This window comes from Pteropus vampyrus, unplaced genomic scaffold (genome assembly GCF_000151845.1).
Source record: "Pteropus vampyrus isolate Shadow unplaced genomic scaffold, Pvam_2.0 Scaffold89, whole genome shotgun sequence".
NCBI classification, from domain to species: domain Eukaryota; kingdom Metazoa; phylum Chordata; class Mammalia; order Chiroptera; family Pteropodidae; genus Pteropus; species Pteropus vampyrus.
Genome location: NW_011888870.1, coordinates 651,821 through 677,186, shown reverse-complemented (window position 1 = coordinate 677,186; position 25,366 = coordinate 651,821). Strand labels below are relative to the sequence as shown.

Genomic DNA, 25,366 nt, shown 5'->3' with positions numbered 1-25,366 from the left:
GTACCACATCTTCTTTATCCATTCATCCATCAGTCAACACCTAGGTTGCTTTCATCAATTGGCTATTGTAAATAATGCTACAATGAACATAAGGGTGTATATATCTATTTAAATTAGTGCTTTTGTTTCTTTAGATAAATACCCAGAAGTGGTATTGCTGGGTTGTATGGCAGCTCTATTTTTAATTTTTTGATGACTCTCCATACCATTTTCCATAGTAGCTGCACCAATTTATAATCCCAACAACAGTGTACAAGTGTTCCCTTTTCTCCATATTCTTGCCAGCACTTGTTATTTGTTGATTTTTTTAAATGATAGCCATCCAGACAGATGTGAAGTGGTATCTCATTGTGGTTTTGCATTTCCCTTATAATTAGTGATGTTGAGCATCTTTTCATATGTCTCTTGGCTGTCTCTTTGGAGAAATGCCTATTCATAGCCTCTGCCCATTTTTTAATTGGATTGTGTGTGTGTGTGTGTGTGTGTGTGTGTGTGTGTGTGTGTGCGTGTGTGTGAATACTAAGTTGTATGAGTTTCTTTTATATTTTCAGTATTAGCCCCTTATTGGATATATCATTTGTGAATATCTTTTCCCAATCACTAGGTTTTTTAAAAAATTTCTTGCTAGTTTCCTTCACTGTGCCAAAACTTTTTAGTTTGATGTAGTCCTCTTTGCTTGTTCTTTGTTGTTGTTGTTGTTGCCCTTTCCTGAGGAGATGTATTTAAAAAGAGATCACTAAGACTGACGTCAAAGAGTTTACTGCCTATGTTTTCTTCTAGGAATTTTATGGCTTTAGGTCTCACACTTAAGTCTTTAATCAATTTTGAATTTATTTTTGTGTATGGTGTAAGACAGTGATCCAGTTTCATTTTTTTTTTTGCTTGTATCTGTCTAGTTTTCCCAGCACTACTTATTAAAGAGACTGTATTTCCTACATTGTATATTCTTGCCTTCTTTGTCATAGGTTAACTTACCATATAAGTGAGGATTTATTCCTAGGCTCTCTATTCTATTCCATTGATCTATATATCTGTTTTTATATAAACAGAACTACATAACTTTTATGCCAGTACCATATTGTTTTGATTATTGTAGCATAGTTTGAAATCAGGGAATGTGATACCTCCCACTTTATTCTTTCTCAAGATTTCTTTGGCTATTTGGGGACTTTTGTGGTTCCATATAAATTTTAGGATTAGTTCTAGTTCTGAGAAAAATGCCATTTGTATTTTAATAGGGATTACATTGAATCTGTATATTGCTGTAGGTAGTAAGGAAATTTTAACATTAATCCTTCCAATCCATGAACATGGTATATCCTTCCATTTATTTGTATCTTCGTCGATTTTTTTTTCAGTGTCTTATAGTTTTCAGAGTATAGGTCTTTCACATCTTTGCTTAAATTTATTCCAAGGTATTTTATGCTTTTCGATGCAATTGTAAATGCAATTGTTTTCTTAATTTTGCCTTCTTACTGTTTGTTATTGGTATATACCAATACAACAGATTTATGGATATTGAGTTTGTATCCTGCAACTTTACTGGTGGAGTCTTTAGGGTTTTCTATATATAGTATCATGTCATCTGCCAATAGTGAGAGTTTTACTTCTTTTCCAGTCTGGATGCCTTTTATTTCTTTGTCTTGTCTAACTGCTGTGGCTAGGACTTCTAAAACTATGTTGAATAGAAGTGGTGATAGTGGGCATCCTTGTCTTGTTCTTGATTTTAGAGGAAAAAGCTTTCAGCTTTTCACTACTAAGTATGATATAGCTGTGAGTTTGTCATATGTATGCTCACTCTATATCCTCTTTGTTGAAAATTATCATAAAAAGATGTCGAATTTTGTCAAATGCTTTTTATGCATCTATTAATATGATCATATGATTTTTATCCTTCATTTTGTTGATGTGATGTATCACATTAATTGATTTATAGATGTTGAAGCATCTTGGCATCCCTGGAATAAATCTCACTCACTTGTGGTGTATAATCCTTCTAATGTATTGTTGAATATGGTTTGCTAATATTTTGTTGAGAATTTCGAATCTATGTTCATCAAGGATATTGGCCTGTAATTTTCTTTTTTTGTAATGACTTTGTCTTTGTTTGGTATCAGGGTAATGCTGGTTTCATAGAGAAGTTTGTAAGCATTTCTTCTTCTTCACTTTGTTGGATAGTTTAAGAAGGATAGGTATTAATTCTTCTTTAAATATTTCATAGAATCCATCTATGAAGTCATCTGGTCCTGGACTTTTGTTTGTTGGAAGTTTTTAAATTATTGCTTCAATTTCATTGTTAGTAATCATTCTGTTTAAATTTTATATTTTTTCCTAGATGAGTCTTAGAAGCTTGTATGCGTCTAGAAATTTACTCATTTCATCTAGATTGTCCAATTTGTTGGCATATAATTGTTCATGGTATTCTTTAATAATGCTTTGTATTTCTGTAATGTTGGTTATAACTTTTATTTATGATTTTATTTATTGGGCTCTCTCTTTTTTTCTTAATGACTCTGGCTAAAGGTTTGTCAATTTTGTTTATCTTTTTAAAGAACCAGCTATTAGTTTCACTGATCTTTTCTATTTTTTAATCTCTATTTTGTTTATTTCTGCTCTGATCTTTATTATTTCCTTCAGTCTACTTTGGGTTTTGTTTGTGCTTTTTCGTATTTTTTAGGTATAAAGTTAGATTGTTTATTTGGGATTTTTCTTGTTTCTTGAAGTAAGCCTGTATAGCCACGAACTTCCCTCTTAGAACTGCTTTTGCCACATCCCATAAATTTTGGAAAGTTCTCTTTTCATTTTTATTTTTCTCGAGGTAGTTTTCGACTTCCTCTTTGAGTTCCTGTTTGATTCATTAATTGTTAAGTAGCATGTTATTTAGTTTCCACGTATTTGTGTTTTTTGCCAGTGTTCTTTTTCTGATTTCTAGGTTCATGCCATTATGGTCATTGAAGATGCTTGATAAGTTTTCAGTCTTCTTGAATTTATTGAGTCTTGGTTTTATGGCCTAGTATGTGATCTAGCCTGGAGAATGTTCCATGGGCACATGGAAAAATATGTGTATTCTGCAGCTTTTGGATGAAACGTTCCATGAATGTCTATTCAGTTAACTCTTATCCTAAGGAAGTCCTGAGCATAATGAAATAAGCCAGAGAGAGAAGAAGGGCATGATTGGAGTCCTGCCTTGCACCTGGGGAAACCTAGTAGCTCATGGGAGGGGCCTAAGGCTGGAGCAGAAATGCAGCTGCAGCCAGGTTGGCTGGTTCCCATAGGTCAGGATCTAGGGCTGGCGTCTTTAGGTGTCTGTGACTGCGTCGTGGGCAGAGAGCCAGGTGAGCCTGTGGCAGCCTGTGGGCTGTGACTAAATTAGGAAGAAAGCGCCTTTGGGCTCTCTGGGGAACTCACTGGGCAAGTGGGCCTCTGGTGGGCAGCTGGAAACAGGCTGTTCAGACAGACATGAGTGGCTTTCACTTTGCCTCTTCAGTGGTCTGCAGGAACATCACACACTGAGTCCTAGCAGAAGCGAAGCCTCCCTGGTACCAGTGACCATTCCCCACCCCACCTCCAAGGGTGTAAGTAAAATGGGAGAACCCAGCGAGCTTTAATCCCCAGTCCTTTATACGCTATTTTGGGGAGGCTGTACCTTGTAAAAAGCGTAACCTCCTGGATAATTTTGAGAGGGGATTATATTGGATATTGGGCATCACAGATGAACATCAGACAGTCCAGACAGGACAAACTGGGATGATGGCTGCTTTACGTAACGTGGCAATGAGGTACCTGTGGGCAGCAGAGTTTGATTTAGAAAATCATGCAAAGGTTTAGTTTGGTTTGATTGTGTGACTATTACAGTGTGAGATTTGGAAGCAAAGTGGCATGAGAACACTGGCTCCTAGAGAGAAAAGTGATCAAGTTCCAGAGTAATTAAATCATAAATTGAGCCAAGCCCATCCCTAGACCCCAGGGACTTCAGTCAGTTCCTCACAGAGGGCTTCTTGGCTTTGCTTTCTTTCCTTTTTTCTTTTTATTGCAGGGTATCATATTTTCCGCAAGACTTACGGAAGGGTTTAGCCTTACAGCGGTTTCTCAATTGTGGTACTGTTGAAATCTTTGGCTGGGTGATCTCTGTTGGTGGGGTCCGCCCTGAGCATTATAGGATTTTAGCGGAGTCCCTGACCTCTGCCCAGTAAATGTCAGTAGCAACTTCCAGTTCTGACTAATGAAACGTCTCTAGTGTTCTCGGGGTGGGGTGGGGGATGGGGGAGATCAACTCCAGTTAAGAGCCACTGCTTAGAGCAGAAGATAGTCCATTTTTCCTGCTGAAAAGTATTGTAGTTACCACTGGACAGGTGAAATGATAGGTCACCTCCCTCCATCTCCCGTTCCACATACACAAAAGAGAAGGGACAGGAAGTTTGTTGGTTGAAATTCAGTTTGTCGGTGCTGTCTGATGTGGCTATATCACTGGAGGTCCTTTTGGGGACTTTCAGGACCAAACTGTCAACCGCGAAAACCAGCGCAAAAAAACCAAGCAAGTAAACAAACAAACAAACAAACAAACACCACCATCACTACCACCACCAACAACAAAAAGTAGGAAAATAAACCAGGACAGAAGGCTTTGGAATTTTATTAAAAATGGCTGCATGATTAGCTCAAGTCCCCCCCTTCAGAAGCGGTCTCAGAAGCTGGCCTGGGTGTTGATATGTGAAGAGGCTGAGAACATGTGGCGTAAACATCGACTGATATTGTTTGCCATTTACACTCAGCATGTGTAATGCGGCAGGAATGGCTCCCGGCGGCATGTGACTCCCCTTCCAGATGGGTATGCAGGGTGTGGGACAGCTCTTTCTCTTTCGCTCGCTCCCTTGCTTGCATCCCCCCTCCTCTGCCCCTTCCCAGACTAAGTGGAAGCTTGTCATGATTGGCATGCAGAGAGCTGGTAGAATGTCATTGGAATTTTCTAGGGAGGCACATGCGCGACACCCAAAATGACTCCCGGCTTCGGTGGCCTCAGGTCAGCGCTTTATGCCAGGCTCCCTGGTCTTTTTCAGAAAGGTAAGGTTGCATGACGTCACCCTACCTTTTCCCAGCACCAGGGGAAAGTCAGGGGCTTTATTTTTATTCTCTAGTCCAGGCAGCACCTCTGACCATGTTCTTGGCGATAAGCATTTTTGCATGAGTGTGCAATTTGTCTGTATCCCCACCCCCGTTTAAAAAAAAATGGCAATAAATGATTCACAATGGCAGGGCAACGTGTGACTGAAAACAGCTCCCCATAACCCCAGGGAAGTCATCGATTCCCAGTGTCAGGAAGTCTAGGTGGTCTTTTCACTCTGGTGACTCAACTCTTTTATAAGGAAAAGTCGAGTAGCCGCGGGAAAACAGATTGCATTATACCCGATCTGAGGGACTTGAGAGGGGACGTTTTTGGAATCCTGAAGCCTTATGAATGATGAGGGGAGGGGGGTCTCTTAAGATTGACGTGTTTTGTGTTCATTGCTGGAATTTGTCGATGGTAGAAAATGAGCGTAAAGATGTTTGAAATGTCTCCTATCCGTTGAGTGCAGAGTCAGACTCACGAACTGGGTGGCAAAGTGCTGTGTAAGAATTCACGAGCAGGGCATACTTTGCTAAGGAGGAATGCTTGGTTGTTGCTTCTCGGCGCTCTGAAGGAGCCATGACACACGTTTCAGCAATTATTAGGCGTCTTTAAATAAAGTTAACTTTCAAAGCAAGACTGTTTTAAAGCCCCCAAGCAAACAAGAAAGCAAGTGTATGAACTTCTGTCGCGGGGTTCAGGGGACATATTTGGATGTGAATGTGATGATCCGTTAGCAGGCTCAAACACAGCCAACCATGACTCACCTCGTTTCTTTATCTGAGGCAATTAGAAGCAGCTTCGACACTTTCGGGAGACGAATACTGGTTTTCTACTTGCAAGTGTGTAAAAGCAAACCCACACTTGTACACATGTAAAATGGTGTGTATGATGTATTTTACATCATGGGAATTTTTTTAACCTTAAAAAAAAATCTGTTATGTAGCTTTGCCCTTGGTGTCTGCCTGATATGTGTTGGATTTTTTTTTTTTTTTTTGCAAAGTGTCTGAAAACTGAAGGGGAGAGGGTTAATATTTTCACACACTTGTTTCCACCCCCACATGCATACCCTAAACAGCTGCCATGTATGATTTTGTGGAATTTGATATTTTGAACAAAATGACTTCCTTATTTTCCATAGTAATATAATAATCAATTTTACCATGAGGACTGTGTACATGTCAAGCCTTGGCTGCTCCTAATTAGCAATGGATGGGGTAGCAGGGGAAAGTGCTGGAGAGCAGGTTTGAGTGAAAAGTCAGCCATCAAGTTTTAATTATTCTTTTTTGCCTCAGCCGAGGCAATTCTCAGTCTCCTTGGATCTTAATCGCAGGTTTAGTTTATGGGGATCTGAGAGAAATATCTAGAATGGCACATGCAAGTGTAACCGATGGTCACGTCCCTCTAACTTTTGCTGCTTTGTCTTTTATCTCCTCTCTGTAGTAACTTATACATATGGCCATGGCTTTGTAAAATATAGGCAAAAGTCAGAAGTAACCTATATATAATATTCTCTGCCTTGGGTGACATCTGTGTTTTCGTGGTTGTAGTCATAAAGGTATGTTTCTTAAGGTACCAGAAACTTCCAACTACTTTGGGAGATGGAAGCTTTCTCAAATAAATAGTTATATGGTATATTTATAAAGTTCCAGCCTCAAGGTTCTCATTTACTCTAAAGAATTCGAAGGAATTAAACAGTACACATCCTCAATGCAAACACAGGAACATATACCTCATATTGCACAATGAAAAACAGCATTTTTTGCTAAGGTCTGCGTTCCATGTGCTTAGTAACAGTCATAAATTCAAGTAAGTGAACAAGTATTTGTTCAGTGCTTCTAATTCACCTGGCATCATGCCAGACAGACACTCAGGAATTTGAAAGATTTTAGGATGTGGATGATGTCTTCAAGGTGCTTATAATTTGAAAGGTAAAAGAGTCACCTCCCAGCAAACCTCGCCTGGCTCTCTGCAGCAGAAATTGTATGTACACTGTAGGGGAAGTCTTGCTACAAAGTATTTATTTAACTATGTGAACGATGCTTTAATGTAGCTAAGAAATACTGCTCGATTGCCCACTGTGTTTGTGACCCGTTGTGGGCTTATCAAAATTTCCGTGTTTATTCTCAAGTATAATTTAAGACAAATGGTCATGTTGTCTGTAGTGACAAAAATGGCGTGTGGAGCTCAAAGTAATGAAGAATAGATTGGTTCTATTGCTTCATAGATTGGTGAGTCTCAGACTCCGCTTCACAGGGGAAGTGTGGAACTATTAAAAACCCTAATGCTGAAGGTGAATCAGAACCCCTGGAGACATGACCCAAGCAACCATATTTTTTACAACCCCTCAAGTAATTACAGTGTCACCAATTTTGAAATCTAGTGATATAGATGATTTTATTTTTAAAAATTGCTTTTAGCCTACAGTGAGTTTAGGAGTTGAACTTTCTTAGAATCAAGAATTTTTGGCATTCTGGAGTCTGACCCTTCGTTCTCTGCATTAGTGAACTCAGTGTGAATGGAGCTATGCTTTCTTCCTAGTCAGCAAACCTGATAACATGATACTGAGCCAGTCAACCAATTAATTAAATTATTTGAGGTTTTGTGAACCTTGAGTGTTTTGATTCTAAGAGGCCAAATGTTGAACATGGCGATTGAGGTATAAGAGTGATTCTGTGTGCCCCCCTGAAATTATTTTTGCAGTGTTTGGAACCCCCATGAAAAAGGAAATTCCTTCTTGGTATGCTGTGAAGCTCATTAAAGGTAGAGGTAGCTCATTAAAAATACAGTAGTTAGTAAAGTTTTTATAACTCACCATAGATTCTTAGAGTTGGAAAGTAGGTTCAGTGGTTCTCGAAGGGCAGCATCCGTATCACCTGGACTTGTTAGAAATGCAGATTCTCAAGCCCCAGCCCAGACCTCCTGAGACAGAAACTGGGTGGAGATGAGCCCAGCATCTGTGCTATAAGAAGCTCTGCTCTCCTGATGCTCATCTGAATTTGAAAATCACTGCTCTTGTTTCGCCTGACCATTTTACAGACAGGTCTGTTAGTTGGAGGGTAAGTGCCTCTCTCTGAAGCCACCCAGGACTAGAGGAGCAGTAGAGGCTAAAACTCAGATCTGTCAGTGTAAAATCCCTCTCTAGACCACAGTCAGATCTTCCTAACTTTTCCACATGCCGTAAATAACAGCCGTAAGAAAACATCCACCATCCTAAAATCACAAGGCATAAAGGAACCTTAAATGTTATCTCATCTGACCCTCTCATTTTACAGATGAGAAAACTAAGTCCACAGAGTGAGTGCAGTAAGATGTTATTGGTTGTAGAGCCTGTATAAGAAGTGCACTTAGAACCCAAACAGCGCCTCCCCACTACTACCCGCCCCCCACACTGCCTCTTCACCTTCATTCGGACTCCTAGCGTTTGGCTTAAATTGCCTTTATTAAAATGTTTATATTAATAGTCAGGCAAGTCTAGGAAATGACCAGCTATTTTAGATGGAGAATTTTAATTCTTTAAAATTAATCTAAAATTTTATTTTGATTTAAAATTTGCTCGAATTTTACAACATTGACCAGAAAAATCTCAATGAAATAAACTACTAAAAAGAACGTTTAGAGAACATAGGGGCCATTCATTCCTTGAGCATATGTTTCATCTCGGAATCATGCAGATTAGAGACTTATATCTTCACAACTCGCACACTGCGATCGCGTTTTCTTCAGATTTAGTTAAAAGGGAAAAAATGTGGCAACAAGTCTGTTTGTTGAATATTTTAGGATTTTATACTTGATGTGGTTGGTGGTATTTACATAATTTTGACAGTGTTCAAAGACTGAATCTAATCCGTATTCTTTGCAGAACTTCATCTTCAAAGCCTTGAGCAATGCACACATGGGACAGTGACCCAGGAAAACAAATTGAAAATGTGATACGCAACTGTTATCTTCACACACACACACACACGGAGTAGGTGTGAAAATATATAGAAATGCTTACTGGTTCCACATACCTACCATGTGCCAGGCACTGCTACATGAAATGGGACGCACAGTTCCTGCCTTCAGAATGATGATGGGGCAGTGAGAAAGTCGGCTGAGTCATTGGGTAGACAATTATGCGAGAGGGTGGTCAGGAGAAGAAAGTGTAACTGAGGCCAGCGGAGCAGCAGGACGTTGTGGGGATCACAGAAAGGGCACCAGCACGCACTGGATGGGGGCAGGAGTCAGGGAAGTCTGCCTGAAGGAGGTGACGTCTGAGCTGCGTGTTGAAGATGGAGGGGAGGGGGAACAGTCTATGCAACGGCATTCGTGTCTGCCCGCATGCTGGCCCTCAGAGGGGCAGTATTGGCCTGTAAACCCCTAAATATTTCATTTGCCTGTACAAACATTAGCATGTGGTTTCTTTGAGAACTTGTATAGCAGTTTTAAAATGCATTTCAAAGAGCTTGTTTTTCCATCTCAGAAGGCTCCGATGTTCCCCAGAAGAGTTTGTAGTTGAGAGGCCACCATATCTTATGTTACTGTCACACAGAGAGGTCTCTCCTGACCCCAGGAGTTGAACCAACTCCCTGGATTTTAGCCTGCCACAAAATCAGTGAAATTCTGCTCAACGTCAATTTCCTAAAGAATTGTGTGTCAGACAAACCAAATCCAGCCCCAAATGGATTTGAGCTGCATTTTGCTGTGAAAGCCTGGGGTCTGTCTGTGGAATGATTGTGTAGGAGGGCATCTTATAATGAGGCATTTTTGGTGTGTCTTTCCCTAAATCTTCTTGGATAGAGATCAGAGTGCCTCTCTTTGTCCTGAATGGCCTGCCCAAAAGAACAGGAAAAGAAGAAATTAGTGTATGCTGGCTGACCTGCAACACATACATCTGAACCAAGCCATTTATATAACAACCGCATTTCTGGGAGCTTAAAAATAACTTAATTTGTGAGTAATAATAATTATTATTATCATTTGGTTTTTTTCAATAGTAATTATTATGATTACCATGCTTTGCAGAGCAACTGTACATCATGTTAGATCTTTACAACAGCTAACAGGGCAGATGTTACTATCTCCATTTGACGGATGAGGAAATTAAACCTTAGACTGATCAGATTTCAAAGGTGGAAGAGACCTTGTATATCCTTTCATATCCAGCTTTCTCATTTTACAAAGAAAGGGGAACTTGACTGACCTGTGTTCCCATGGAGAGTGAATAGTGGCTGTAAGACCAGGCCTGGGTCTTCCGATTGGTCGATGACCAATTTTTTCACTCCATCACATTGCCTTCCACATTCAGCGTGTGAAAGGAAACCTGGAAGACTCTGCATTTGTTTCTTTAGGAGCAATATTGTTGAAACCAGTCCCACATGCTGTTTTAGGAACATACGCATGTACAGAAAAAGTCTCTTACTTTTTTACTTTTTTCTTTGTATAGATAGATACAGACAGATTGACAGACAGATAGGTATATAGTTAACTAGACACACACACACCAGACGTGGTTGTCACTGGGGAGATGGAGGTGGGATTGGACTGAGCAGTGGCTCAAAGGGGACTTCGGTTTTATCGGTATAATTTTATTATTTTGATAAAAAATATCTGAGGAAAAAATGATCCTAACAGTAATTTGGGGCGATGGGCAGTGATTTCATATATATTTGCTACATTCTTCATAATTTTGTAGTTTTAAAATTTAAAACAAAACCAACATGAATATTAAAAATAATTACCACCTACACTGCTATCATCTTATAAAATAAAGGGTATTTTAAAGAAAGAAAAATGGTATAGAAGGAAAGGAAAAACAACTAATATGTGGTTCTTGACATTAATTCTCTCTTCGCTTCAAGTCTTTCCTGTTTTGACACTGGCAGAATGTATATCATTTTCCCTGCATTTGCTGCATTATCCATTCTCTTTTGTACATGTTGAGCCCTTCTAAAACCTGCAGCAGGAAAGGCAGGCCCCCCTTGGGTGGCAGTGATAAAAGTTCTAGCCACCCTTCCATGACTGCACTCCCCTGTGGAATAAGGTTCCGAGAATCTTATTTGGCCTGATGAGAGTGGTACAGGGTGTAATGGATAAAAGGCTGGTGATTTGATACCAAATGCGTTATTTAAAATCACGTCCTCGATGTGTTAACTGAACTTAACTGTGGTAATCATTTTGCAGTGTATCCACATGTCAAATCATTACATTGTACACCTTAAATTTATACAATGTTAATATCTCAGTCAAGTTGGAAAGAAATTTTAAACCATTATGATAAATTGGGAGAAAAAATACAGAACAAAGAATAAAAACTGTATATTTCAGTACTTTTAAGCAAACAAAAATCAAAATAACCCAAAAAGTTACATCTAAAGGCCAGGAATGTGGTTTTAGAAGCTCTCTTTAATGAACCTGTTCCAGAGGATAAGATATTGGCCTTAGACTAAAAAATACCCAGGTTCACATCCCAGCTAAGTCCCTTGTTTGCTGAGTGCCCTCAGGTGGTTCATCTAAACTTTCTTGGTCTCAGTCTTCTTAATAGAAACTGGAAGTGGTCTCATGTGACTTATCTACCCACATGATCATCCTGGAGATCAGATAGCTAATGGGGTAAAAACACTATTAACATGCCAACTGAAAAAACATGAAACGAAAGAGAGATGATAGGATTATCATTGCTGTTATGAATCACGCCAAGAGGTGCTTTGGTGCTGTGAATCACCACATGGTAATATCATGGATGACCCAAACGTGGGATAACACCAGCATGGACCCAGTCATCGCAAAAGTAATCCCAGAGGCCTAGCTCGTGGTAATCCGTAATCCTATTGTTACCAAGAAGACAGCACTATCAAAAAAAGTGGTGATCTCACTCTGCTCCCCGAAAAGGAGAAGACTCACGGGCGAACGTCGGTAGGGACATGTCGGCCGCGTCAGCCCTGGGGACTGAGGAGACCTGGGCTCCGGGCCCTGCTCTGCCCTCTCTAGCTGTGTGAGTTGGGTTGATTCATGCATCATGCCAGCTTCCTTGGGCTTCGCTTTTTTCCTCTGTGGATGGAGTGGGTTAAACTAAATGGTCTCCGAGGCCTCTTCTTCCTCTTAACATTTGTGATAATTAGCCAGAGTTTGAACTTTAGCCGCAGTATGACTGTAGTATCATCGACGTCATCTTGTAACCTGGCATTTAGGGGCTGTTCCCTGTGGTTCACATCCTGACCTAGCTTCTGAGGGTGTTACAGTAGAGTTGAGAATTTGTGATTTGGAGTTCAGCTCCCAGGAGATGACGGAAGGGCAGGACCCAGCAAAAACCTCGCCCCGAGCGTTGCTGTTTATTTGGTTTGGTCACACTGTAGAGGTGACCACGCTGGCCTGGAAAGGGACCTGAGTTGAACTGGAAGTGAATTTCCGTTCCCGACTGGTTATCTCGGAAGGTGTTGTGCCTATGCGACCAGGCGGCTCTGTCTAGGCCCTGGTGCTCTCTGGGCTGCAGTTCTTGGCTTCTGTTTCTGGCCGGCTGAGCATCCTCAGGACAAAGCTTGATGCGAGTCCACACACATTCACACCGCTGGACATCAGCTGCGTCCTCGTTGTTATTCTATAACGCTGTAAGTGTGTCGTTGACCACTTATCCGGTTCACCAAGCCACTGTCATAACTCTCTGTCCCCCCCAAGTCCCCGTCCCCATTCCTGCTCTGTCCCCTCTCACCAGATGTCCACTCTTATTTTCTACTTCTCTTCTCTCCGTATTTACACCTCTGTTTTCCATCATTCATCTCTGTCCATCTCTAAAGAAGATTTGTCTCTCCGCCTTGGCAGAGCTCACTTGCCATCTGCCCTGATGATGACAATGAGGATGACGACGACAGTGATAGGGATGGAAGTGAGCATGGTGAGACGCGTCGTAGTGATCGGTGAATGCTCACTGTGTGCTAGGAGCTGGGCAGAACGGTTTATGTCCTCCCTGTCATTTAATTCCCAGAACAAGCCTCTGCTGTAACCACGAGGACCCCGAGGCTTAAAGAGGATGAGTATTTCCCCAGTCCCCAGCTTACGAGTGGCACGCTGGAATTTATACCCAGGTTAATGCTAACTCTGAAACCTGAGCTCTCAGCCTCCGGGCAGTGCTCCTTCCCATCCCCAACCCCCATCTGCGATGCAGGTTGTGTGGCTGCTGCTTCATACATATGGCTGAACTGATTTTAACTCATTCTGTTCTGAACCCCGGTGGCAGTGAGATCATCTCCAAGTATGTGAGCGACAAATATCACTCCCTCTGCAGATGTCAGTTTCCTGAAAGGGAAGGGTATGTTGCGATCACACAGAAGATGTCCTCTTTCTAATAAACTTCCATCTGCACAGCACTTCACAGTTTGCAGAGCTTTCTAACTCTCCGCTTACCTGATCCCACATCAACCTTCATCATGTAAATGAGAAAGGAGCGTGACTTCTCTTTTTATAAATGAAGACGCTGAGGCTCAGAGAGGTAAAGTCTGTTGCCCACTGTGACACAGCTGAAAGGCCGCAAGTTAGGACTAGAACCCAGGATGCCTAATTCCTACCCCCAGTTCATACGAGGTAACTCTCAGCCCAATACGCACTCACTATCTACTCTCCAGTCCTCCAAGTGAAAGAAAACTCAGAACCCATGTATCTTTAATAAAGATCCTTTTCTCCTAGGGGGTTCACTAATGCCTCCCCAGAAAGCCAGTTGTTAGTACAGGAAAAGGGCCTGGTAGTTGTTGAAAAATGAAAGGTGTCTCAGTGGTTTAGAATCTGCCCCCTGGTGAGGGCCGGGGCATTGTAGTCACCCTACAGCTCACCCTACAGCTGCCTTCCCGCAGCAGCTGAGGCATTTTTGCATCTGTAGATGGATTAATAAGCCCAGAACATTTGTAAGTCTTTGTTCAAAGTTCAGGGACAGCCTTTGAATTGGCCTTTTTTTTTTTTTCCATTTGTTTCATTTCTCTCAAACGTCTGAGGCTCGAACCACTTCCTCCTGTGCCTTGCTGTTCGCGCTTACCTCTGTCGGAATACTCATTGCTCTCTGGGTTGGACTGTCTCCTCTCGGGAGGGTATCTCTTTTTCCATCTCTGTGTCCCCCCCACCTGGCACGTAATAGATGCTCAGTGCACGTGGGCTGAATGGACAGACTCACGGATGCCCCCTTGGTCCCTGTGACAGAGTCTCTGCAGAGCAGAGGCCCCATGGCCTCTGCCTGTGTCTTCGGTGCTCTCCCTCCCTTTCAAAACAGGATGGATTATGTCACGAAAATCTTGCTGAATTTCTAGCACCCTGACTCAAACCCAGGAAGAGCACCGCCTCACTCCTTGTGCCCAAATACTAATCCATCATTGCATCCTGCTTGGGACTCAGAATAAAATGTGAAAGAGCTTTGGGACAAACAATGAGCACTGTCAAGTGGGACAGCTGTTGCTCTCTCCCTCCTGGTGGATACAATGTGTTGCACATCCTTTTGGCGTTATGGAATTAAACCATTAGAAACAGTTTTCATCTGAGTCTCCTATATCTCTCGGCATTATAAATGCAACTAGTTCTCTTTTATTCATATTTTATTTTTAAAGCTCTTGAGAGAAATGCTGCTTTAATTAGGGGGAAAAAAAACTTTCTAAGCAAGCAGGGAACCCAAATTTTTTAATGTAATAATTTTCACTGTGAATTCTTTGTAACCATTAATGGCTCAGAAAGGAAACGTCCGCCCTGGGGGCAGAGAGCCTTGTGGAAGCCTGGACCAGTCAGAGTGGCTGTGCGGTGTTTCTCCTGTGAGTTGCGTGATTGTGTTGTAGCTTTTCCAGTTCTGTGCCAGATGCCCAGCTTATGTAACTCACTGTGCTGCTCTCCATCCTCCGGGGTTTGACTGTATGGCTGCAAACAGTGTCACCGCACAAGGTTTAGGAGAAGAGGGGACATAGCAGGTGCTGTCACCTCTGCAACTTACAGAGGTACAGAGCGGTTGAATCTCTGCATCTCCCAAGTGCTCAGTGAGTGCTTGGCAAGTCAGAGGTAGTCAGTATCTCTCTGAACAGAGGGGAGGACCACAGGTAGAGATAAGTTGGTGATGAAAAAGTTCTGGGACTTACTTAGGGCTTTTGGAGACAAGGCTATTTTGTCAGTTGCTAGAAGCTGTTTTGAATGATCTGAGTTCTCACTAAGGTTTTACTGTTACGCAGCTATGCAGCTTTGGGTGAGTCACTTTCTCTCTTTTTTTAATGAGGGGAGTGGATGAGTTGATCCCTCAGGATGTGCAATTCTAAGCTTTCCCAGGGTGCCGTTGCTCTGGCTGGGTAAAGAAAGCTGACTTGGAAAAGGAAGAGACCTCTGGATTTTTCTGGATCCTGGCTAAGTTCCCAGAGGGTGCTCAGATGCCTGGTCAGATAGTCTTTGCTCTCCAGGACCTCTGGGGACATGAGTTCATACCAACAAGATCCAGCCAGTGTCCCCACACCCAACACTGCCTCTCTGAGTGGAAGCCTCTTTTACATCTAATTTTCTTGGTGGAGTGTATTAGTTTCCTATTTGCTTCTGTAACATATTACCACAAATGTAGTGGCTTACAACAATACACATTTTTTATCTTATAGTTCTGGAGGTCCGAAGTACAAAATCCATCTCCCTGGACCAAAGTCAAGGTGTCCCCAAGGCTGGTTCCTTCCTTCCTCCATCTTTAAGACCAGCAGCATAGCATCTTCTCTCCTCTCTAACCTCTGCTTCCATCCTTCCTTCTTTCTGGCTCTGATCCTCCTGCTTCCATTTGATGAGGACTCTTGTCATTACATTGGGCCTACCCAGATAATCTAGGATAGTACGTCCATCTGATGACCCTTAACTTAATCACACCTGCAAAATCCCCTTTACCATGTACAATAACAGTCACAGGTTCTGGGGATTAGGATGTGGATCTCTTCAGGGGTCATTATTCAACCCACCACAGGGATTAATCATCAATCTCAAAACGGAGACGGGAGAAGAGTGTGTTGGAACTCCTGCTTTGGAATGGGGAGTTGTAGACATTCCCCCGGGCAGGTGATTCTGCAGCTGACTGCAGTTTAAGCTGTATCCAACAGCAAAATCTATTTGCTTTCTAGGCATATTTAATTCTCCTTTTTGGATTGTTTGAGGGCCTTTATTTGTAGAAATGTGTGCTCTCAAAAGGTGACCACATCTCCCTAAAGCCACCTGGTTCTGATGAGCTACAGCCATTATTTTTCTTCTCTATCCTGGTCATCACGGCTGTTACTGAGTGCCCACCGAGTGCAAGGCAGTGCGCCAGGGAAATACGACAATCTCCAAGACACGCTCCTTTCGATCGTGGAGCTGATGTCTAGTGGAGAGAGAAAGGAACATAAGCAATTCTTTTTAACACAAGGCAGGATGTGCTAAGTGAGGTAATGGTTATAAACCGAGGTCGTGGGGAGACATCAGTTCTATTCCCTAGGGGTGTCAGAGCATATGCCCCAATTTTTTGGCTCAAAAATATGATTGCTATATGCACCTGAATTTTAAATTATTAACTCTTGTGGGCTAAGAATTTTAGAGCTTTTGAAAGATAGGATGGTGGGTCTTTTCTTCTTTATCTAAAGGTCTTTGATTCAAAAGAGGTGTCTAGCTCTGGCGATTCATATGAAATCATTTCTACTCAAGATTCATTAAAATTGGGGACAATAAGAATTTGCTAGGCAAAGCAGAAATTGGGAAGAAAATAGCCTTCTTTTTTCATGCCGGATCTGAACGGATAATCTGTAACCTGTGCTGTACCCAAACAGCAGTGTTTCCCATGGCCGACCTACAAATACCCAGCGGGGCTGGCTTTTCTAGTTAGAAAGACAGCTCCTCCTCACGTGTCCTTTCAGAAGTGAAGGGGACTCTCCAGCAAGAGCTCCCTCCAGCCCGGAACACAGTTTCAGAACGTACAGTTGACTTCTCCTGGAAAAACAAAACCAACCTCTTCTTACTCTGATCATAGAAACCAAGTTGGCACCTCATTATCGCCTCGTTAGCAAGGACAGGCTGCGTAGAGGACAAACCTGGTCGGAAGGGTTGGCCCTGTGTGGGCAGGGTTTTGAGTTAAGCTTAATTGCTTTTCTAAAGCTCAGCTACTTACTAGTGCATGAGTAGAGCTACATCATCGGACGCGACCATCGTCCTCTTCCTTTCGTATTCACGCCTACATAGACCATCAGCGCCTCTCCAACTCAGCTGCTGCTGCCATGATTTGTGCCTGGGCCCCACTGGGCCACCAAGGCTTTGCTGCAACTGGCACAACTACCCAGAGGAGTAAAGGTCTGTAACCACCTTTATTAGCCTTGATTCTCCTCAGCACCCTCAATATCTTACAATGCAGCTACCTCATTCTACCCTTGGAGCACAGCAGGGCTGGGGCTGGGTGAAGGGTAGTGTCTCTTTAAGGACGTACAGCAAATTCTTGAGTTCTCACAGAATGGGAAATCGTAACCCAGAGTCATTTTTATCTGTCTCTGAACTGTATTTTGTAGCTGTATTTGCACATGAGTGCGCCTGATGTTCTGAGAACTCACTTCAAACAAAACAGTGAGGCAGCCCATGAGACGCGCTCAGGGAGGGCTCAGACGCTGCACACTTCACCACCGGTGCCCTTTCTCTTCTTTTCAAAGCCTGGCTGGCATTTGAATCCCACGTCTGCACTCACCAAGCAACCGTGAGTGTTCGTAAGTAGGTCACCTAACCTCTCTGGGCTTTAGGTTCTTGCCCTGCAAACTTGGGGTGAGAATTTCCTGCCCCATAGGACTAATGGGGCGATCGACTGAGATAATGTAGGCTACGCACTCAATACTTAGCATCACGGTCAAGTGTGAGACTCTCGCATTCGCCTCCCTCCCCGTGACGCGTCACCTCCTCCCTGCCTCCTCCTTTTCTGAGACCAACGCAAAGCACCAGCACAGGCAGAAGCTCGCTTTCCTCAAGTGTCCCAAAAGTGGGAGAGATGCGACATGCCACATACTTTCACGTCTCCCCCTTTTTTTTCCCGAACCGTGTCTGCCCCCAGCCTCTCTCCCTGTTCCATCATCATCAGGCTTTTACCGTACAGAGCCGATGACAGTGAAGACCTTGTCTAAAGGGTCCCAGCTTTGCAATGTCTAACCCACACTTCCCTTGTCATGCTGAACGTATAGCCTTGGTTGCCCATGGTAATCTCAGTTTCAAATGCACAGTGCCATTCTCCCCATTCAGATGTCCTGGGAATGCCGGTTCATCAACATCCCCAACACATTCCCTGATTACACCTACTCCCCAGAAGAGGTGTTTAAGACCCAGGAAATATGGTCTTACAAAGGAGCCCTAACTGTGGTAACCACATATCTTAGACTTTCTGAGAAAGTCTGTCCCCTTTCCAGATTGTGCGTCCTGATTTTTGGTCCAGAAAACACCATAACCAACTAACAGCGGTCACAAGCAAGGCACATGTCCGACAGAACGCCCCTGTAGTAAGGGTCTGTGAGTACCTACCACCACCTAAGACCTCAAATTCAGATGCTCTTGTAATCTTCTTCATGCTAGTTGTGTTTTGAGAGTGGACTGAGGGAAGCATGATTCTTGCTGCTTCGGGGTGTGAAATGAGTCCCGACGGGGACGAAAATGTGTTCGGCACAAATATTCACACGATTTGTTCTGTATGCAATTTTGAAGCCCTCTTTTCCTCCTTAACATTAGAGGATATGGATTTTCTCGTGTCACTAGGTTTTTTGTTGTTGTTGTTAATGTCGACCATGCCAAACTCAGGGGAGTGTCGACCGTTGGCAGGGATGGGGGTCAGGGGTAGGTGGGGGAGCAGATACCCGAGGAACATTTAGTGCGTTGGGATGTTTCCTGTCTTAAGCCTGGTGCCAGTTACACTTTTTTGAATGTCTCAAATATTACACAGTGAAGTAGAAATTTAAACACCAGTAGTAAATTTCTACTTAACATTTCATTCTGAACATATATCATAATTTACTCCCCTCCCCACTGTGATGGGATATTTGTAGTTTTCAACTATGAACTCTTAAATAATGTAGTACTATTATTAACAATCTTTGGTATCAAGTTTTGTCTGAATTTTAGTTAATTTTCTTAAAATAGATATATAGAACTGAATTATTGGGTCAAGGCAAATGGCTATCATGAGTGCGTATTTTGCCTAACAACCTTTTAACACAGTCATGTGAGTTTAGACGGTCATCAATGTTGTGTCCATTCCACTTTATCTCACACCAGCACTAAGCACTATTATTTTTTTAAAATGCCACTTTGCTGGGCAAATATTTGTTTCTCGTGGTTTTAGCTTGTATCTCTTTGGTTGCCAGTGAGATCGAACATTCTGCCATCTAATAATTTTTCTGTTGGTTTTTTTAAATTGACGTGCATGTGTGAGCACAGGATTTTGCAGACATACGTGGGGCCTATGTCAGAGGATCTTGTTTACATGGTAGGGGGGAACCACAGTTAAGCACTGAAAGAACATCTGCCCACCTCTGTGAAAAGCAGCTGTGCATCTCGACCTCTGTCTTCCTGCAGTGCCGCCAAGCTCCTGGACAAGAACCCATTCTCCGTCAGTAACCCGAACCCTCTGCTTCCTTCGCCCGCCAGTCTCCAACTGGCTCAACTGCAAGCCCAGCTCACCCTCCACCGGCTGAAGTTGGCACAGACAGCTGTCACCAACAACACCGCGGCCGCCACGGTCCTGAACCAAGTCCTCTCCAAAGTGGCCATGTCCCAGCCACTGTTCAACCAACTGAGGCATCCGTCTGTGATCAGTGCCGCTCACAGCCATACCGGAGTGCCCCAGCATGCTGCAAGTGTGCCCAGTGCCCGGTTTCCCTCCAATACAATTGCCTTCTCTCCCCCCGGCCAGACGCGAGGCCCAGGACCCTCTGTGAGCCTTCCCAGCCAGCCCCCCAATGCCATGGTGATGCATCCTTTCAGCGGGGTCATGCCTCAGACCCCTGCCCAGCCGGCCGTCCTCTTGGGCATTGGCAAGACCGGGCCAGCGTCCGCTGCGGCGGGATTCTACGAGTACGGCAAAGCCACCTCTGGCCAGGCCTATGGCTCTGAAACAGACGGTCAGCCCGTCTTCCTTCCAGCCTCGGCCTCTACCTCGGGCAGTGTGACCTATGAAGGGCACTACGGCCACTCAGGGCAAGATGGCCAAGCCGCCTTTCCCAAGGACTTCTACGGACCCAGCTCCCAAGGGTCGAACGTGGCAGGCGGGTTTGTGGCCGAGCAGGTGGGGAGCCTGAAAGGCGAGGGGGGTCCACTGCTTCAGGGTCCGAACAGCCAGTGGGAGAGCCCCCACGGGTTCTCTGGCCAGAGCAAGACCGATCTCACAGCCGGCTCCAACCTGTGGCCTCCCCACACCAGCCAGTCCTACGAGCTGTATGATCCCGAGGAGCCGACCCCAGACAGGACCCCTCCTTCCTTCGGGGGTCGGCTGAACAACAGCAAGCAGGGTTTCAGCGGGGCAAGGCGGCGGGCCAAGGAGGAGCCCGCGATGCTGTCCGTGCGGCCCCTGCAGGCTCAAGAGCTGAATGACCTTCACGGGGTGGCCCCCCTCCACCTGCCACACATCTGTAGCATCTGTGACAAGAAGGTGTTTGATTTGAAGGTGAGTCACTTAAGACGGGCTGGGAGCCACAGCTGGAGCCCGCGTGGGCTCACCACCACCACCCAGCTCTCACTGTTTATGGGTGAGGAAATGGTACATTTGGGGACTGGGTAAAAAATGTTGCTGCCATCAGTACTCTTGATTAAAATAGGTATTAGGACTAATAGGAATTTCAGAAATGTACCAGGGCCAGTCCCTTGCTTTAAAGCAAGTAAGAGATTCTTACCCATGTCTACAGCTGAGAAAGCTGCTCTGAGTGGGGGGATCAAGTGGCCCCGCCGGGGTTGCCGAGAAGGGACTTGGGAACTAGGGTCTCCCACCTCGTTGATGGAGGTTTTCCCTCTGAGCTATGCCTCAGCATCACTGCTCCTGATGTTGTACTGAGTATGAAAGGGGGGAAAAGGTGAGCAGAATTTTGGGTCAGGGGCAAGAGAGAATTTCTCACGTGAGACCTAGACAGATTATCATAGAGGACCTCAGCTTCCCCAACTGCATAATGGAGGTAAGAGCCTCATGACCCTTTCCCGTGGTTGTAAATTGCTTCGGGCTCCAGCAAACAAAGGTCTATTATAGTATAAATTTCCCCTCAGAATGTATTGATGAGGCAATGAAATATTTGAAAGCAATGATAATTATAATAGCTAACATATATTAAACCTTTTCTGTGTATCAGCAGTAACTCTTCAAGGTTGATACTATTATTATTCTCATATGTGAAAACTGAGGCCCAGAGAGGTAAAATGACTTGTCTGGGGCCCCATAGCTAGAAAGTGGCAGGGTGGAGATTTGAATGTGGGTCTGGCCCTCCCAGAGCCTGTGTCTCTTAAGCCTCAGGCTGCACTGGCTCCTGTCTCTTCTCCCACTTGCATTTCATAATAATCCCTTTTGAGTGTGAGTCATGCCACACTGTCATTCCCCCTCTGCTTGGGTGCCATGCTGCAAGTGCGTCCCTGTCACTCAGGTGGGACACACCCTCTCCCTTCCAGTCTCCAGAGGGGGCTGGCTGACGTGGGAGGTGATGGAGCACTTTCTCTCTCCTAAGCCTTTCCTAAGGCTTCGCAACTCACTGTGAGTCCACCTGTCAGATTCTTCCAATTGGAAATGGAATGGGTTGGAGGTGAGGTGGGACTAAGGGGGTCCACCGAGAGGAGAAGAAGGGATCACGTGTGTGAATCTGGGATCCTGTCCAAAATGGGCACGGTCGTGTAGGAGTGAGGGCTGGATGGGGGGCCGAGTTGGGGCAGGAACCCGGGAGGGAGAGGGGAGGGGAGGAGATGTGTCTGCAGGGTTGGTCCAACCTCTGAACGCTCCAAGCTCCCTGCCTGGCCAGGGGAGCCTGCACTCATCCCCTGCCTTCCCATGGATTCCATCATCTTTCTTTCCTTTTGGCCCAGGACTGGGAGCTGCATGTGAAAGGGAAACTACATGCTCAGAAATGCTTGGTCTTCTCTGAAAAGTAAGTGCCATCCGGGAGAACAGGTTCGTGCATGCGCTCGACAAATGTTCATTGAGCACCTACTGTGTGCCATGCCATTCTAGGTGCTGGGGAGATGGAACAACACAGGCAACGTCTCTGTCTCCAAAGAGCGCACACTTAATGGGGGGTGCGTGTCAGATGATAACAAAATAAACAGTGAATTATATATCGCATCTCTGGTGGTAATTGCTAAGCAAAAAATGACATCAGGGCAGGAGCAGGAAGGGGTGTGTGTGTGTGTGTGTGTGCGCGCACGCACGCGTGCCCATGTGCATACACATTCATTCGCAGGCTGGCTCTTGCAGTTTAAGTGTGTGGGGGTGGGGCACTTGCTGAGGACACCTTAGGAGAGGATGGAATGAGACTGTGGCTGTCTGGAGGACGTGCACTCCCAGCAGAGGCGGAGGGGACAGCAAGTTTGAAGGCCCTGGGATGCTTGGGCAGCATCACTATGACCAGAGCCCTGTGCTGGGGGAGGGGTTGGGAAAGTGCTGAGCAAAGGAGTGACTGCTCTGGTTCCCTTGCTGAGAACAGATGGGGTGGCGTGGGGGGCGGGGGCATGGCAGACACCTGAGACCATTGAGGAGGGGGCGGCAGTGTTTTGAAATGAGCCCATTCAAAAGGCCTCCCTTTCTTATTCACAGTAGCCAAAAGGTGGAAGCGACCCAAATGTCTACACCAGATGAGTAGGTAAACAAAACATGAGACGTATGTACGATGGAATATAATTCAGCATTAAAAGGAAGGAATTTATGCGCTCACTTAGGCAGCACATGCACTAAAAAGGAAGGAATTTCTTACACATACTACAACGTGGGCGAACCTTGAGGACATTATGCTAAGTGAAATAAGCCAGGCACAAAAGGACAAGATTCTACATATAGGAGCTACCTAAAGTAGCCAGGGTCATAGAGACAGAAAGTAGAACGGCGGTTGCCAGGGGCCAGGGGAGGCGGACATGGGAGATTAGTGTTGTTTACTGCGTAGAGTTTCAGTTTCGCAAGATGAAAAGAATTCTGGAGATGGATGGTGGCGATGGTTGCAAAATGGGGCGGGGGAGTGTGCTTAGTGCCACTGCACTTAAAAATGGTTAAGCTGGTAAATCTCACATGTGTTTTACCACAATGTAAAAAAGAAAGAGTTTTAAAAGGTCTTTCTTCTCTGGCTCTCTACTTTTTTTTTTTTTTTTTAATTGTGCTAAAATTCTCATAAGGCCCACCATTTGAACCATTTTAAAGTGCACAACTCAGTGGCATTTAGCACGTTCCCAAGGTTGTGCAGATGTTGCCAGTATCTAGTTCCAGAACATTCTCATCGCCCTCAGGTGAGGCCGCATACCCCTGAGCAGTCACTCCCCAGTCCTCCTTCCCCCAGCCCCTGACAACCTCTCATCTGCTTTCTATTTCTATAGATTTTCTTCTGGACATTTCATGTAAATGGAATCGTATGACGTGTGGCCTTTTGTGATCGGCTTTTTTCACTTAGCACGATATTTTCAGGTTCATTCACATTACAGCATATACCACCTTTTTATGGCTGAATAATATTCATATACGTGTGTATGTATACATATGTCACATTTTGTTTATCTATAAATAAATCCTTTGATCTATATTTGGAATGTTTTTATCTTTTGGCTATTGCGAATGGTGCTGCTGTGAACATTCATGCACACATTTTTGTTTGAACATCTATTTTCAACTATTTTGGGTCTGCGCCTAGGAGTGGAATTTCTGGGTCATATGGTAATTCTTTATTTAACTTATTGAGTAACTGGTTCCCCTTTTTTCACCTCTCTCCAGTGCTGGTGTCCGGTGTATACTCGGTCCAACAGAGGGAGCTCTGTGTGCCTCTCCCAACAGCACGGCTGTTTATAACCCTGCTGGGAACGAAGGTGAGCATGGGCCTGCAGGTCAGCAGCATGAACCCGAAATCATCTTCCCAAAGGCTTATCATGTCACATCTTTAATAACCAAATTTCCCTTATGTGGCCTTCTTATGCATCTATAAATCAAACAGATCCCAGGATGCTAAAATGCATTAGGCCTGCTGTCTGGGGCCTTCAACATTTTCTGACATATTTTAGACATAAAGCTTTGCTGGTCATCAACGTGCCCAGAGATATAATCATACCAGTCACCAAACAATATGTTAAGAGGGAATTTTCATTTGTTTCCTCCTACTTATGTCCTAATAGTGACTTTTGAAGGTAAAGTAAATAACTAGGTTTTCATCCAGTTTTGTGTAATTTATCATTTAGATTATGCCTCAAATCTTGGAGCATCCTATGCAGCCATTCCAGCAAGGTCATTTACTCAGTCAAATCCTGCATTTCCTTCAGCTTCCCCGGGGACAAATGTGAGTACAGAAGCATTTTCTCCATTGTCATTGTTATCATCAAGGCAGTGGTATCACTCGCGTGGTGCCTGAGTTTTATTAGGCACAGAAAAGCTGACGAGAAGCTGGTGGAAGAATGGCTTTGTGCAGTGCAGGAAAATGTGCCCCTGGACAGAGGTTGAGACGTGTCATTCAGTCCAGCGAGTATTGAAACACACAGATAAAAAGGCTGACAAATTCTTAAAATTGAAGGCGCTCAGAGACTATAGCATACGGCACGGTTTTAGGAAAAAGATAAATTTGTTTGTGCGTGTTTTTAAGATGTCGACAGTTTACTGAAGTGGATCGTTTTTCATGAGTAGTAATTCTGAAACTTGAAGCAGAAAGAGAAAGTGCGTTTGAAAGTAAGGACGGTGTACTGATGGCATTTGTCGGCTCCTTGGGGAAATGGCTACTTCTGTATACTTTGTTTTCAGTCCTCTCTCTCAATGACGTGCACGTTAGTCCCCCAAAGCTCTAAAGCTTCATCTCTCCTTTCCCACGGATCATGACAACAGTTTTTCTCTCTTTGGTTTCCCATGGCACGTAGCTTCGTGCCCCTAGGAGCCTCTCTCTCATTCCCTGGGAACACATGAAAAGGGGGCGGGAGACGCGGAACCGACTGTAAAACAAAATGCATGTGATAGAGGGCGTGTGTCTCTGGGCTTTTACCTGTGCCTATATATTTTTTCAATTTGTGGTGTGAACAGCTACGGCCTCTTTCTCTCTTTTCATGCAGCGAGCAAGTACAAGTTCATGACAGCAGCCCTCCACGTGCCATCCCCTCCAC

General features: G+C 44.1%; 1 protein-coding gene across 1 annotated transcript in view; it reads left to right on the top strand.

Moving 5' to 3' along the window:
- The window catches only part of RBM20 (RNA binding motif protein 20), a 171,710-nt gene that overhangs the window by 98,220 nt on the left and 48,124 nt on the right, over window positions 1-25,366 (top strand). The window contains exons 2-5 of the mRNA XM_023532720.1: window positions 19,637-20,723; window positions 22,118-22,179; window positions 24,003-24,094; window positions 24,461-24,558. Coding sequence (XP_023388488.1) covers window positions 19,637-20,723; window positions 22,118-22,179; window positions 24,003-24,094; window positions 24,461-24,558 — 1,339 coding nt within the window. The remainder of the gene's footprint in view (window positions 1-19,636; window positions 20,724-22,117; window positions 22,180-24,002; window positions 24,095-24,460; window positions 24,559-25,366) is intronic.